The sequence below is a fragment of the Micromys minutus genome, assembly GCF_963924665.1.
Source record: "Micromys minutus genome assembly, chromosome: 4".
Classification (NCBI taxonomy): Eukaryota; Metazoa; Chordata; class Mammalia; order Rodentia; family Muridae; genus Micromys; species Micromys minutus.
Genome location: NC_137973.1, coordinates 58,705,224 through 58,721,411, shown reverse-complemented (window position 1 = coordinate 58,721,411; position 16,188 = coordinate 58,705,224). Strand labels below are relative to the sequence as shown.

The 16,188-nt window shown below is 36.7% G+C and overlaps 1 protein-coding gene across 1 annotated transcript in view; it reads left to right on the top strand.

Moving 5' to 3' along the window:
- The window catches only part of UGT8 (UDP glycosyltransferase 8), a gene marked incomplete at its 5' end in the record, with an annotated part of 37,939 nt that extends 22,356 nt beyond the window's left edge, over positions 1-15,583 (top strand). The window contains 4 exons of the mRNA XM_080916414.1: positions 7,073-7,215; positions 8,525-8,601; positions 10,749-10,968; positions 15,172-15,583. Coding sequence (XP_080772540.1) covers positions 7,073-7,215; positions 8,525-8,601; positions 10,749-10,968; positions 15,172-15,535 — 804 coding nt within the window. The 3' untranslated portion in view covers positions 15,536-15,583. The remainder of the gene's footprint in view (positions 1-7,072; positions 7,216-8,524; positions 8,602-10,748; positions 10,969-15,171) is intronic.
- Positions 15,584-16,188: the final 605 nt, after the last annotated feature.

Here is a 16,188-nt window from a genome sequence, read left to right as displayed (position 1 = left end):
TGACAATGTTATACTGCATGAAAAACATTGCACTATTTTCCTTTACATATTTATTACAACTAACTTCATACTGAGGAATGTAAAGTATGGTAACAAAATGTAATATTTGATCCCCTTTAATCTCTTTGCCCTGTGATGTATTACCTGCACTTATGGAGGTGAAGAAGCAAGGCTTCTAGTGACTCGATTGACATCACATAGCAAGCGGTAGAAATGGGCTTTGAGGAAGATCTATTCCCAAGCATAAAAACAGTGGTCAGAACATGTTCGTTTTGAGTGTTAGCTTTTACATTTTATTTTCTTGTCTTTGTGTGTGTGTGTGTGTGTGTGTGTGTGTGTGTGTGTGTGTGTGTGTGTGTGTGTGTTGTATGTACTTACAGGTGCTGGTATGTGGAGGCCAAAGATTGACATCCAGTATGTTTTATGATGCAGGGTCTCTTACAGAGCTTAGAGATCACCGTCTTGGCAAGGCTGACTGCCATGATTTACCTGACTTCATTCCCTAACTCAGGGGCCACAACCAGGTCCTGGCACATCTGACTTGCATGAGTGTTGAGACTGAACTCATGCAGCAAGCACTTTATCTCATGCTTTTTACCTAGCCCTAACTTTATTTTCTTGTTGATAATTTTTATTTAGTAAGTCTTGTGAAACTATTTTGGTAGTTCTCAAAATCATATGATGCCTGAAGCTCTTTATAAAAGATTTTGTATCAAAATATTTGCTGTTATTCTAGTTGCTGAATTTTATAAAATAGATATTCCAATTATTCACAGCCTACCTGATCTAAGCAGAACATTCTTTATATCAGACTTGGTAAAAGAGAGGCAAAAAAGCCCTATTGATGTTGGTGTTGGTAACAACAAAAGTGCCCTCGGCTCCCTCCCGCTTTTCTTCTATTACCATCTTTGTGTAGGACTCTCTCACAGTCCAGGCATTCTTTCCCTCAGAATGCACGGGGCTGACAAAGGATGCAGTGTTGAAGTTTTCTTGCCTGCCCCGGCCCTCCCTCCAGGCTTCCAGTTTTGGGTGGAGAAAGAGGTATAAGTTTGGATCACTGGATGCCAGCAGGACATACCTAGAGCTAGCTATTGCAACTGAGTTTGTTCCTAAGCATCAGACATGAATCTCCTTTCTAAGTTTGAAGATACTGATATCCTCAGAATGAAACCTCAGTGAAGATGGAGGCAGAACCGTACCATCCAGTCTTCAGTTAGTCTTTTATTGGTTCAAGAACAATTATCTGGGGGTTTAAATGATCTAAAGTCAATAGGAGTCTTCTGTTTGCTTTTGGATAGAGAGTGGAACAGTAATTATTCAGTAATGGTCTCTGAAAAGTTGAAGAACTAGTTACATTTTTATACTATCCAGGACTTCTCAACATCAATCACATAGAAGTATTACCTAAAAATACTGAAATTGTTATACTTTAGATCACTAGTATGCTATATTCTTTAATTCCCATTGTACATAGTGTCCTGCCACAGAACCCAAGTATTGTACTCTTCCATGTTGAACAGTACTAGATACAGTGAGTGGACTAGTAAGAGAACAGCATATACAACTGTCTGCTTTCTGTTTCTTATGACCAAGTCAAGACATTTGGTATATAATTGATCCAGAGAAAGGAATCTAGCAGATAGAAACCAAATCACTACCTAGTTATGTGGTAGCTGTTAAAGAAAGTAGATATTTTAAAACTTTTTTCTTTTCTTTTATTAGATATTTTCTTTATTTACATTTCAAATGTTATCCCCTTTCCCAGTTTCCTCTCCAGAGACCCCCTATTCCATCTTACCTTTCTCTGCTGCTATGAGTGTGCTTCCCCATTCACCTACCCACTCCCTCTAACCTCCCTGCCCTGGCATTCCCCAACACTGGGGCATCCAACCTTCACATGACCAAGGGCCTCTCCTCCTGTTGATGCCCAACAAGACCATCCTCTGCTACATATGCAGCTGGAGCCACGGGTCACTCCATGTGTACTCTTTGGTTGGTGGTTTAGTTCCTGGGAGCTGTGGGGGGTCTGTTTGGTTGATAATGTTGTTCTTCCTATGGGGTTGCAAACCCCTTAAGCTATGAAGGTAAACATTTTAATATATAGCAATGATTATTATAAACATCAAACATAGATCTTTTCCTTATATTTTCTTTACTATAAAAGATTTAAAGAAACTTTTTCAACACTGCAAGAAGACTGTGATTACTTTTATTTTGAGGTTTTCTTTCCAAAATGTTCATGTACAGAAAGAGGGGAGAGAAAGGGTAGTACAGATCTGGCAATGAAATTATCCACATATAGTAGGGTAACATCTGTGTTATTATGTTTATGTAAAGTATTTGATGCACTGTTGTGATCTTTAGCTTTCATTTCCATTTAGATTGGGATTTTAGAAGGGGACTGGAAAGTTATTCCCCTGGGGGTTTGATTCCTAGAACCCTTAAGTAAGAGTATCAGTCTTGGACATGGTGATGTTTGAACCCATGTACCTCTCTCTCTGTGCCTGCCATGCCACCTGGTGGTGTAGAGTGCTCTACTGATAGCTGAATATAAAGAAATAGGTATGATTTCTAAATTTGCATTTTGCATGAAATGAAACACATATTTTGTGCATATGTTTGTAAATATCCACAATGCATACAATAGCATTGTTTTGAGTTTAAAAGGTAATTTAAAATGTATCAAATGTAAAATTAAATTGCAAATTTGTAATAACCAAATTGCAAAATAAAATGTAATGAAAAAATTGAACCATGCAGACATTAATTATATTATAAAATAACAATAAATTCATAATGGACAGGGATAGCTGATGAGTGGAACAGTGTAGAATTTTCACTGTTTGAATCATTGAGGAGATTGTGAACATTTGAATCACTGAACAGATGGAATAGTTGATACATTGTACTGCACAAGCAGACTAGTTAGATGATTAAAAATAATGATGGAGGCTGGCATGATGGTGCATGTGGGAGTCTGAGGCATGGGGATTGCTGTGGATTGAGGGTAGACATAGCCACATGACGAGTTTCAGAGTTGTAAGAACTACATAGCAAGATCCTGCCTCAAAACAAAACTGACAGTAGCACTGAGTCTTATTATTGTAGATGCATAGAAATTAAACTCTATTAAGTTCTGGATGGATGGAAAGTTAATACACTAAAGAGCTCATACTTCTGAATTACTGAAAGAAAATACCAGAAAGATTGAGTGATAATCTTACAGTGGGAAAGATTGTTGAGAAACCGGAGGCCACTTAAGAGATTCTATTCTTTCTGGAAAAAACAAAAGTTGAAAGAAAATTGCAAAACTCTAATACTTAATAAGTGAACATTAAAATATTCTTTAACATTTAAGGTTAAATAAATTGCATTGTGGTGTCTTAGCATTTATTAGAATGCTTGTAGATGATACGAATATTTTGAGTTTGTGTTCCTCTATAAGGTGAAACATTTTATGCAATTTAGCATTACCTAGGGCAGTTTTCTCAAGTCATTTATGTATATTTCTGATTATTTGGTTCTTATACTAACCCTTTATTATATGTTCTAAATTCCTTCTAATTTATTGCTTTGTCTCTTCTAATTCGCCATAGTCTGTTTGATCTGTTTCTTTTGTGACCTCTGTTGTCTCTGACTCAGGAAGACTATTCTGGAGTATAACAAATGGATTCCTCCGTGTTTACAGATTAATCATCTGTTTAATTCAGCTGACGATTTTTATCCTTTTGTGATTCATGATCTGTGGAAGTATAGAACCTCATATTTTCCATTAACCTATGTTTTAATAACTCCTTTACTCTGATGAAATCACAAATGACAGCAGTTTGTCTCTGTCAGCCATCTTCTTTGTTATGTCCTATTTGCTGACATCAAGAGACTTAATTACTCTAGGTTCTGAGGACACTTTCCTACATAGAAAAGTAAACTGCCTGTACTCTCCCAAAGATTCTTAGTCTTTTCATGTATTTTCATTTTTAAATGAGTCTGTTTCTTTGATGCACATGTGTTTGTCCATGTGTATACATGCATGTGTTTGCATACATATGGAGACTAGTTGTATATAAGTTATGCCTCAACTTATTTTTTCAGACAGGGTCTTTGGTTGACTTGGCTACACAGGCAACCAGCATATACCCAGGGTCATTCTTTATACACTGTCCCAACACAGGGATTGTAATGGATTTGTGCCCAGTTATTGATCTGAATTCAGGTCTTCATGTTTTCACAGCAAGAGGTTTATCAATTGACATCTCCCCAGCCTCTTATTTTGTTTTCTGAAGTTTTAACATTCTTTTAATATTTTGTAAATTCTCTCACAAAATGTACTAATACACAAAATTTAATTTTTATAAAAAATTTTATAAAAATTTTAGCATTAATATTTACTATTCTAGCATATTATTACTCTTTTTATTCAGATATTTTTGTCCTTTACTAAAGTTTTCGTGTTTTCTTCAGGTGTTTTTTTTTTTTTTATACATTTCAGTTTAGTTTCTTCTTATAGATTATTGCTATCATACTATAAGTGAATAAACTATTAGCTCATGTTTGTTGTTTTTTTTTTAATTTGTTATTTTCTTAGAGGGAGGGAGGAAGGAGGTTTCTAAGTAGTTTCATATTCTTGAATAATAAATTTTGCAGTCAGGTTTTTATTAATGTTTCACGTTATTCTGAAATTAATTTTCTTAAAGAACGTTTACAGAATCATTGATCATATCATTGATGAATTCTTATATTCTGGAAGATATTGTCAGTGTATACATAGAAGATGTGTTAGCTAGAACTTCCCACCCAGTGGAGATAAAGACACTTTTTTTCCTGAAATCCCAGTTATGTCTTTGTTGTATGCTTAGCAGCCTTGTTTCCTGCCTGTCTTTCTGGCAAATCCAAAAGTCTCAGTTCCCTCAGTGTCCTCCAGTGGGCCTCTGACAAGTCACTATCCTGTGCACTTGTGAGGATCAGAAACCATGGGGAAAGGAGGATTCCCTCAAGTAGAAGTTGGGTGTCTACTCATTCCCCATCTCTCAGGACATTCTTTTTATCTCTTTTATCTTTCAACCCAGTTTGAAAATCACATTTAAGCCATACTGTCCCTTCTATATCAAGGGAAGTCCTACTGGAATATTGACTACTTTTCCTGTAGGTAACCATATGAATACAACTTTATCTACTTCCTTGCCAGTTAGGAAAGACTAAACAAATACGTTCTTACTGTAGTTAAGTTTGTGTGTGTGTGTGTGTGTGTGTGTGTATGTATGTGTGTGTGTGCGTTTCACTTCATGCCGATTAAAACTGGAGATGTGTTTTTGAAAAACTTAATTAAATTAAGTTTTACTAAGACTCCAGGACGTTTCAAGTGTTTGTGAAATAAGTGACATGACTTTTATGAAGCTTCCTGAATCTGAATTACCTTTTTCCAAATAGAACTGATTCTAAAAGTGAGTGGTAGGTGGTAACTTACATGAAAACAAGACTGCGGAAGGTGCCCTGATTCCTGCATGCTCTACGAAGTATTTATATGTCTTAGATATATCTGCCTCAGAACTGCATAGAATTTAAATTGTGAATAAATTTGCTTCTCGTTGTTACTTAGAATCTAGAGATATAATGCTTAAGTTTTTATGTGAGTGAGGCTTTGAAAATTTAACAAAATGTTAGTTTTAATCTAAAATTGAGGTAAGCTCTGTTTCTTTTATACAATTATACAAGTCAGGGTTCCTAGAAAATAATGCTAAGATAGTTCTCTGCCCAACAATCAAAGCGTGTTTTCTTCACTGGCTACAGGGCTCTACCTTCTTACCATTCACTCTCCATCTGAGAGTGTTTTGATTCTCTAATTCATTTGGAATATGAACTGTGGTCCTTCTTTATATGAGTATCATTAAATAAAGAAAATGTATGTCACATGTTCTCTTTATGTAGGGAAACTGTACTGTGATACCAGTGTAACATGATTCTTACCATGTAGTACTCCTTGGCTGTGAGTCAGTGTGTTCTAAAAAGTGGTTTGAACCTGTGAAACCACAGCCACACGGGGCAGCAATCCACTGATACAGAACAGAAAGGCAGGGTCTTGTAAAGGCAGTGACAATCAGCTCTAAACCACAAATACTAGTGTGAAACTGAGTCACACCCGGTTTAGATGACTGCCAATGGCATACTGTTCAGTAGACAGTGGGGTTGTCCTTAAGGGAGTTTTGTGTCCTCAGAAGTTCACAGAGTAAACAGCTACTACGTCTCCGAGAAGGATTCATTCACTGGATGACCTGCCATTCACCTAAAACATGTGCTTACAAACACAATGAACAGAAGTACTACTCTAATAGGAGGCCGCTTTCTTTCTTGTGCATTTCATCACCCAGCCAGGGTTTGAAAAGACTCACTGAGGAGTACAGCTACAGGGCTTGGCACATAGTCAGCCTGAATCTCTTGCACTCACTGAGGAGTACAGCTACAAGGCTTGGCACATAGTCAGCCTGAATCTCTTGCTCATTCTCACATTTCTAACTAGGGTTGGATCAATTAATAGAATGTTCTGACCTTTGAGGTCTGATACTCTCAGCTGTTGTTTTTTGAGTTGATGGTAAACAGGACAGAGAGTGGGGAGGGGAAGGGGGAAGAAGGAGAGAGGTATGGGGGTGGGAAGAAAGGAGAAAAATCAAAAACATATGCCATCCTAGTTCAGTGAGCCTTGTTAGAGGAAATACTTTTAAAATTTCATTTATTTTATGTCTATGAGTGTTTTTCTTACATGTATGTATGCACAGACATAGATCAGAAGGGATTGCCATATTCCTTAAAACTGTAGTTACAGATAGTTGTATGAGTGTATTGGAAACTGATCCCAAGTCCTTTGCAAGAGTGGTAAGTGTCCTTAATGACTGTACAACTTCTCTGTCCCCTGACATAAACCTTTTAAAAGTTTGTAGGTTTTAGAGGAAAATTCGATGTGTGTTCTTACGTTTTTGATGTTACTTGTTTAAGGAAATTAGGTGAAGATTTTTCAAAGTACATTTCTGATGGCACTGACTTATATTGGTCTTGGTTGTTTTCCATGTTTCTATTACAGGATCTGCAGAGGTGGGTAAATGGTGCTCAGGAGCATGGCTTTGTCCTGGTGTCTTTTGGAGCTGGTGTCAAGTATCTCTCAGAAGACATTGCTAACAAACTGGCAGGAGCGCTGGGGAGATTGCCTCAGAAAGTGATTTGGAGGTAAGGTCATGATAATTCAGACTGGTTTTTACTGTTGAAACCCAGTATCTCCTTATTTAGTCTCCACGCCCTTGCAGAGCATAGCACACTGGTTCACTGGCTGGGTTAGCGGATCTTGAGGTGTTATTTTGGTTCTACTGTATTGAAATCCAACACTAATTCATAAAGGTAGGTAATTGATAAGGATAACTGCATCGAATTCAGGATATGTTGTGGAATGAGGTCATCTGTATTAAATTCACTTTTTTTATATTCTACAGCCTAAACCCCCATTTTTCCTTTTTAAAAATTTAGTTGTAATTTCATACCTGTCTATATATTTTTTCAAATCAGTTTGGAATGATTTGGTAGTTAATGATGATTGAGTAAATGACTTAAGTACTTCAATTAAACTAGGTACTTTGTACTCTCCCTTTAATATCTCACCTATATTAATATTTCTGGACTCTTAATCTGGGATACTGAGCTTCTAAAACTCTCAGTACCTTACCAGCTAATTAATATTGGTTAAGATAAGCACTAAGGTACATTCCAGCTTTCACAGAAGGCACTGCACCATGGAATCAACCTGTACACCTTATTGAGCATGCATTTACTTGCAGTCTTGGAGCTCAGGGGATATATTAGTGAGTACAAGTTCACATAAAGGAAAAGGGGTCTTCAAGGACATTATCTATACTCTGAATCATCTAGGCTTTGTAACACTGTCTGTGTAAGGCTGGGCTAGGAAATGGGCATTGTCTTTATTGTGAACAAGAACTTCCTCCTTCTTACCCTAGTTCCATTGGGATTTCCCTGTCAGGCTTGTTAATTCAGAGCATCCTTGTACCTTATTGAGGACTCTTGTCATCCTCATAGTTGTGAGGCACATTTGAGGTCCACCACATAGGAAACAGCCTAACTATGTGCTTTGCTCTGCCAATCTCTCTGGACCCAAGGGAATGAAGCATACTTTCTGCTGCCTTTCAGTGCTGGCACTGGCCTGCAAGGATGGAGGTTAGTGACAGCTCAGAGGTGGTTGCTTCCCTTCTCTCTGGGTACTTGTGTAGAATTAAATTTAGCAAATATTCATTGGGGTCCCCACATCTCTTATATGTATATCTTAGAATTATTAAAAGTAAATAGACTTTACGAGAAAATTATATCTTATCTATCCATCTGTAGAATATTTTTATTAATAGTAAACCAAAACTTTACTCAGAAGAATATCAGTAATTTATCATATAACATAACACTCATAAATCTATAAAATTAACGCTCGTTGTAAAGCTTCATTTCTGAAAGACCTATTGTCTGGTGTCCGTTTTAGGTTTTCTGGATCCAAACCAAAGAACCTAGGAAACAACACTAAGCTCATAGAATGGTTGCCTCAAAATGACCTGCTTGGTAAGTGAGTAGCTGCACTTACTTGACGGCTATGTGAACATGATATGAGGACCGGAGCGGTTTGGAAAGTGTGTGCGGTGTCATTCCCAGCTAGTATTTCAATTCTCAAAATTCGGATCCAGAATTTTTGTTTCTTATAAAATCATTTGCAAAGTGTTAACTACTGAAATCTAAAATGAAATATTTAAACAACCACCCAAATTTAATTGCCCATAAAACATAAATTGTATAAGCTTAGTATTAATATAAAGATATATCTGATTAGGTTAGTTGCTAAAAGCAGTTAAAAATGCAAACTGATTTATATTAATTCATAGATTATTTAAATCTTAGATAATTTGGGAGTTATTCAATTATCTGAAACAAAAGAAGGTGAAAATAAGGGAAATATTTAAGTTTAATTTGATCATTTGCCTGAATTCTTCCTAAATAATTAGGTAGTTCTTATGATAAAGAAAATTTTGTTTTAAATTTTTATTTGTTGTGATTTTGGTCTTCAGCTGAAAATCAAAATAATACTGATTACATGCTTATGTTTTAAGTATGCCTAAATATAAATTATTTTATTTTGTTTAATGAGTAGACAGTAACAATGAAAATATTTTTATTGAATTTATTCTTTAAATGCTATGTCAGCCTTTATTGCATAGTAAATGATAAGAAAGGTGTTGATCACAGCAATATTGATTCACACTTTTGCATAATTAATACTAAATACTAAATAAAATGACTAATTTAAAAGTATTGCTCTTAAAATACTAGTAAAAACCCTAAAAATACTTTAAGCTTATTTTAAAATACACTTCCTAGATGCTACAGTGGTCTTAAGAGCAAGACATGGTATTTATTCATTTTTTTATTGATTTAAGACAGTTGAGTACCTGTACTCAACTGTATAGCTTTGAAGTCTTACGTCTTTTTCCCAAGTGCTGGAATTATAGTTGTGTGCCACCAAATGGTTAAATAATTGAGCTCTGTGTGTTCCGTCACTGAGGATCAAACACAGGCCCTCACATGATTGGCAGGCACTCTTCCATTATATCTCCAGCTCACAAATCCAGCAATTTCAATGTTTTTCACTGTAAAATGGTGAAAAACTTTTATATATAATTCTTTCTACCATACTCATTTTAATCTAATGCATGAACCTGAGCAAAAAATGAACACAATTTTCTTTTTCTTTCCCAATACTTCCTTTTTTTCCCTTTCTCTTTTCTATGTCTTTGTTATTGTGACTTTAGAATCTATAAAAGGTAGGAAGAAGCAAGAAAATATCCATAGAAGAGTTGACCATCAGTTAGCTCAGTGCAATAGTGTGATGCTTTACCTAGGAACATCTGTAGTCAAAGTTTCATTCAGGACTAGAATTAGGCACAAAACTGCTGTTTTCTCCCTTCACCCTTTAGTCCCCCCCTTAATTCATACGCCATCTCTACTTGATTTTTTCAGTGTTGGACATGGTAATATATAGGTTTTGTTCAAATGGGGACCCGGCTACCAAAACTGCTTTTAAATCTGATCCATTAGTTACTCTGAGGTGATGGTTAGGCAGGCACTCTCTACATAGGACTTGGAGAGACAAATGCACTGAGAGCCCATTAGTATGGCAGTTTGTACAGCTTTTTTGCTGGTGAGTGTATTTAATAGATTTGAATTTCTGCACCCTATAATTATTTACTGGCCAAAACCACATTTCCCAAGCATACCTTTTATCTCTCACTTCTTATGCATGTTGTTCATCTCTGGAGTGAAATGCAGGCAAGTTACTAGAATGAATATCTCATTAAAACATTGATGAGTTAACCTTTCAATTCCTGTGACAGCTAAGTATTACAACACTACATCTCTTACAGTAGATGTGCTCACTGACTTTCTTCATTTTAGCAATTAATGTGTGTGTGGCTGGCCATGTGAAATTTGTGCTTGAGAGAACATCTTATACTTCATGATTATATTATATGTTTAAATTACCTAAAATAGCTTTCATTTGATATATGTAACAACCATTTTAATTGGTATAAGGATTGGATCGATTAAATTATCGCTTGAAAAATTTACTTTCTAAGATGTAACTTACTATTGTGGTGGCCTTGTAAGACGATCTGGATGAATCTGGAGTAATATGTTATTTCCTTTTTGTCCTTTAGGTCATTCAAACATCAGAGCCTTCCTAAGCCATGGTGGTTTGAACAGTATATTTGAGACTATGTATCATGGTGTCCCTGTAGTGGGAATCCCACTCTTTGGAGACCATTACGATACTATGACTAGAGTACAGGCAAAAGGCATGGGGATCTTGTTAGAGTGGAATACAGTCACTGAAGGAGAGCTGTATGATGCACTGGTGAAAGTTATCAATAATCCCAGGTAAGGCTTCAGCTCATATAAGGCAGATAGGTGGCAGAATGGATATATACATTTATTTCACTTATGCACATACACATATAAATTTAATTACACAGTATTTTGGCAGTAGGTTTTTTTTTTTTTTTTTTTTTTTTTTTTTTTTTTTTTTTTTTTTTTTTGCTATTCCATCAGGGAGAGATGTCTTTTATACCATTGTCAATTCTTATGCCTGTTTTCCTGAAATTTGAAGTTAGACATAACAGTCATTTAGCCATCCATGATGTGACCCTGAGGTTTTTGCCACCAAGCTTTGTCAGACAGAGAAACAAAGGTGGGGCATTCATTGGATCTCTCTGGTATGTCAGATTTGTATCTGTTACTCACCTTCAATACCTACTGCACTAGATGCATCAGCCATGGCTGTGACAAGTGCTTGACAAGATGTGACTGGGAAGAGGAAGGATTGGTTTGGCCCTTGGTTTGAAAGTATAGCCTGCTGTCAGTGAGGAAGGCCTACTGGCAGGAATGCCTACGCTGTGGTCATGGGAGCCTTTCTGACTTTATGTTTTATCCTCAGCCCAAGTCCCCAGCCATAGGACAGTGCTATCATATTCATAGTTTCCTTCCTCAGTTTCCTCCTGGAACTGTTCTCACACACATATGCACAAGTCTGTTTCTCAGAGAATTCTAAATCCACCCAACTTGACAGTGCTGATCAGCCATCAGTGTCTGCATCAGAGGTTTTGCTATTACTGTAGAAATGAGAGACTTGAAACTCAAAGAACATCAGTAATTTGCCTGCAGTCACACAGCTATTCAAACATGAACAGAAGACAGACCTATCCAATTCTTAATCAGAACCCTCTATCCTGCCTGGCTTTCCCAGCACTATCTGTTTCTGAGATGTATTTGCTCATGTGAATGATGAATTAGAATCTTTATTTTGCCTTTTAAATTCTTGATGTGTCCTGAGTTAACCCACTTCACAAATGAGTCTCAGTGGGCAGCTGGCCTGGGTACTTTTAAACAAGGCAGTGATTTTCCTCATTTAAAGACACAATGTTTAGTTTATTGTGTTCTTCAAATAACATTAAATAACTGAAGAGAGTAATCTAATTTCTGTTTATACCTAGGTGATGTGGCTGAACACTGGGCTGAGAGTCATTGCTAAATTATAAGAAATGCCGATGGAAAAAATGATTTCTTAAAAAAAATAGTAAAGTTTAACATATGAAATTTTGGAAAAATCCAGTGTTTATTATGCTATCTCCTGTAGGCTGGGAGATGGCCCTCTGGCCCTCATTTATCAGCCAGTGTCTTGGACACAAATGTGGCACATGGAACGGAATGCTCTGTGCCTCAGGCACCTGCATACTTACCCCTCCTAATAATCTCGAATTTCTCATTAGATCTTAAGCATTTTGAGGCATGAATGTTCTTAGGAAAATATTTTCTCATAGACCTGCAAAATCCAAAGAAAGGGTTCAGAGTGGTAGAGTTGGAGAGCTACTAATGTTGGGTCATTATATAGGAACAGTTACAAAAAGTAGTTCAGCAAGGGAATTTGTGTAATTTTTTTGACTGTGGAACTGCAGATTGAACCCAGGGGCATGCACATACCAGAAAAGTACTCTTCCATGAGCTCTATTTCCAGCTCAGCTTAGCAGTGTTCTCTGAGATGTGAGCCAGCATGTATTAGCGAAGGATCAGGTTATACTTGCTGCACCACACTGAAATCCAACTGCAGTCTGGACATACACATAGATATGTTAATTGTGCCATTCCCTAAAAGGAATTATACAAATCGAGTAATTTACCTAAAATATATGACAAGTGTTCCACTTCTGATGTGAAATCATTGACCAGAGACTATCATCCTGAGTGAGGTAACCCAGGCACAAAAGAACACACTCACTGATAATTGGATACTAGCTCCAGAAAGCTCTGAATACCCAAGAAACAACTCTCAGACCTTATGAAACTCAAAAAGAAGGAGGGGCAAAATGTGGAAGCCTTAGTCCTTCTTAGAAGAAAACGAAAAGAAAAAAAGAAAAAGGCAAAAAAAATGTGTATTCATCATATTTTATTATTTAACAAATCTTGTGAGCTATAATAATAGTTTATATAATAAATTAATAAAAATAGAAAAAGAGGTTAAATTTGCCTTATTGACATTATATTCACAATACTCTAGTTTAAGCCAAGTAATCAGTTTTGCTAATTTTTTTGTTGTTATCGAATAGTTGGCTGGTTGGTTGATTGGTTTTGCTTTTTAAACCTAAAACCTACAAGGTATTACAGGTCTACTTCCTTTACTAGAGCCTTGGTTTTGCTTAATGAAAACCCATTACCTTCTAAGGAAGCCAGTAAACAAAAATGAACTGGTCCTTATAATACCACTTATCTAACTCATGCTCAGCTTTTACTATCTAAGCTTTTTCATAAATTTATAGAATATACTATAGTTTGATTACAGTCAACCAGAAAAATGTGTAAAATATTTTGCTTCATTTTCTGTTTTAAGGAAAATTATTTATCTTTTTTAAATAGAGTAAGAAGAAATCCTTCACTTTCTTTTGCCATCAGCCAGAAAGTGTGATATAATGTAACTCAAGATGTGGGTGGGCTTATAAAATTTGGGTAAAAATTTTAAGTCATTTTTATAAGGATGTATCATAAAGGAGATAGTTACAGCAGAGTAAATGTGCCTTTAAGAGCTATGTCTTCTCCTAGTATGGATATAGAAAAAGCCGACACTTGATTGATTATCTTGGCTTGCTGCTGACCCCAGTCCTAATTCCCTTCCATTCATGTCCCTAACTTGTTTCCATGTCTGTTATAGGCTAAATACTTGCAGCTACAGCTACATAAGGGAACATCACGTCAGTTCATGTAGCACTGTAGACTGATGATTGCACTGCAGAGGTGCAGTCGTCCTGTAGCTCCTCATGTGCACTGGGTTCTCCTCATGCCCCGTGCTGTTATCGCTATGGCTAGTGCTCTGCATCTCGGAATACATCCTGTTCACTAGATCTTGCAGGGTGCAAGCTTTGTAATTGCTCTGACTTCCCTTTACCTGCCTTCACACAGAATCCAGGATCTTAGCCAACTCATACCAGCTATTTCTCTCTAACTTCACCCTGCCCCATCTGATTGGCCTTACTCCCATTTTTACTACTCTTATGGTCTTTGTCACGCACCTCTTACCATCAACATCTCCTTCTCTGATAATCTAGTAGTTTCCGTGATAATGGCTGTTTGCTTCTATGATTGAAGCTCATAATTTGTTGTTTAGTATAGCCTTGAGCAATTTGATTGGACACCTTTGGACTTCACACCACTTATGGATGACGTTACCCTTGGAATGTGCCTGCTCTCCCAGCTTTCCAACTCTTTGCCCTCTTCCTGTAGGTGGCCACGGCTTCACATATGACTCCGTGTTTCTTCCTTGGTAGGACTCCATGTCAGAGTCATGTGTTCTGTGAGATTTTTATTTTCTTGAAGTAGAACTTATTGTTTTATTGTCTAAGCAGTAGACCAAGGACATCTGTCATGTTATCTCACAAATGTTCAGCTCAGTTATGCATATAAAATATTTTCTAACGTAACATTTTAAATTAATTATTTGGAAATTTTTTGCACTATTACATGTTTGCATTTTATATATCACTGTACCTGTCTTTCTTTTAACCAGCCACTTAAGGAAGGGTTTATAATCATGTATGTTCTTGCCAACACTCGTCTGTGCTACATACATCCTATTATCATACTCCTCGACCCCTGTTCTGTATAAAATAACATTCCCACACCAGCACTTCTTATGGCTTTAAGTTAAGAACTGAATGACATTACTTTTATAAGAACCGGTAGTAAAATGTTCCTGCTTTGCTCTGCCCTCCGTAGGTTTGAAAATGTCCCTTTTCCGATGAGACACTTTGCTTAACAGCTCTTAGAGCCATCTGATAGGGAGAGTGTGTAATTTGGTGTGGGAAATGTAAATCTGCCTCTCATCTCTGGAATGATTTCATGTTGCTAGGTTTGCTTGTTCTCACCAGCTTGAAATCTGTGGCGATGTTGTAAGTATTTAAAGCATTTAACCCAGTACCTGGAGCACACTTACATGCTTAAAGAGGAGTATCAGTCATTTTCAGATTTCTAATTTGAGATATCTGTTAGTACAGAACCTGTGTATACATGATCATACCATGTTTGTCCCCACTGCAGTTACCGGCAGAGAGCTCAGAAGCTATCGGAGATTCACAAGGATCAACCCGGCCACCCTGTCAATCGGACTACCTATTGGATAGACTACATTCTTCGCCATGACGGAGCCCATCACCTCCGCTCGGCTGTCCATCAGATCTCTTTCTGTCAGTATTTTCTACTGGATATTGCCTTTGTGCTTCTGCTTGGTGCTGTCTTGGTCTACTTCATATTGTCCTATGTGACAAAATTTATCTATAGAAAAATCAAAAGTCTGTGGTCTAGGAATAAGCATAGCACAGTTAATGGACATTACCAAAATGGAATCCTCAATGGCAAATACAAAGGAAATGGCCACATTAAACATGAAAAGAAGGTAAAATGAGCCAGCAGCCCAGGCAATGGGAACTAATATGTTCGATCACCGAGTTTGTAGTGCTATTCTTTAGTCTAACAGCTACTAAAGCTAAATGTCAGCAAACAATCCTAACACTCCCTCATCAGACCTTATTAATGAAATTCCATGGATAAAATGTCTGTAAAGAGCACAACCCTAAATGCAAAAATGTATTTTATTCTAATACTGATGCAGAACGTTGGCAGTGAACCATTTAGAAGCCTTAATTATTTAAATCAATTAAGCGATTGTGTCAGACCTTAGTTTTAAATGTTACGTGTGTATTACAGGTGAGGGGTGGCGTTTTCTCTTGATAAGATGCGCATATGTTTCTATGTCATTGAGTTTTAGCTTCTATTTGTATTTCGCTTATAACAGTATTTCAAAGACTGTTTCCTAAACTCAATGTAAAGAGGCAAGTGAAAAGATGAGTGGCACAACCTTTGTACTTTTGTTTATTGCAGACATTTTTATTTGTTTCTTTTGTATATGCTATTTTCTTACCAACTGTGGATACTCATGAAGGAAAGCGTGTAAGGAAGTAAATGAGTGAAAAGGTTTTCACATTTTGTTAATATTTTCCTCTTATCAATAATTTTTCTCTGGAAGAATTTTCTAATTAGGACAAAGCAACAGAGCTC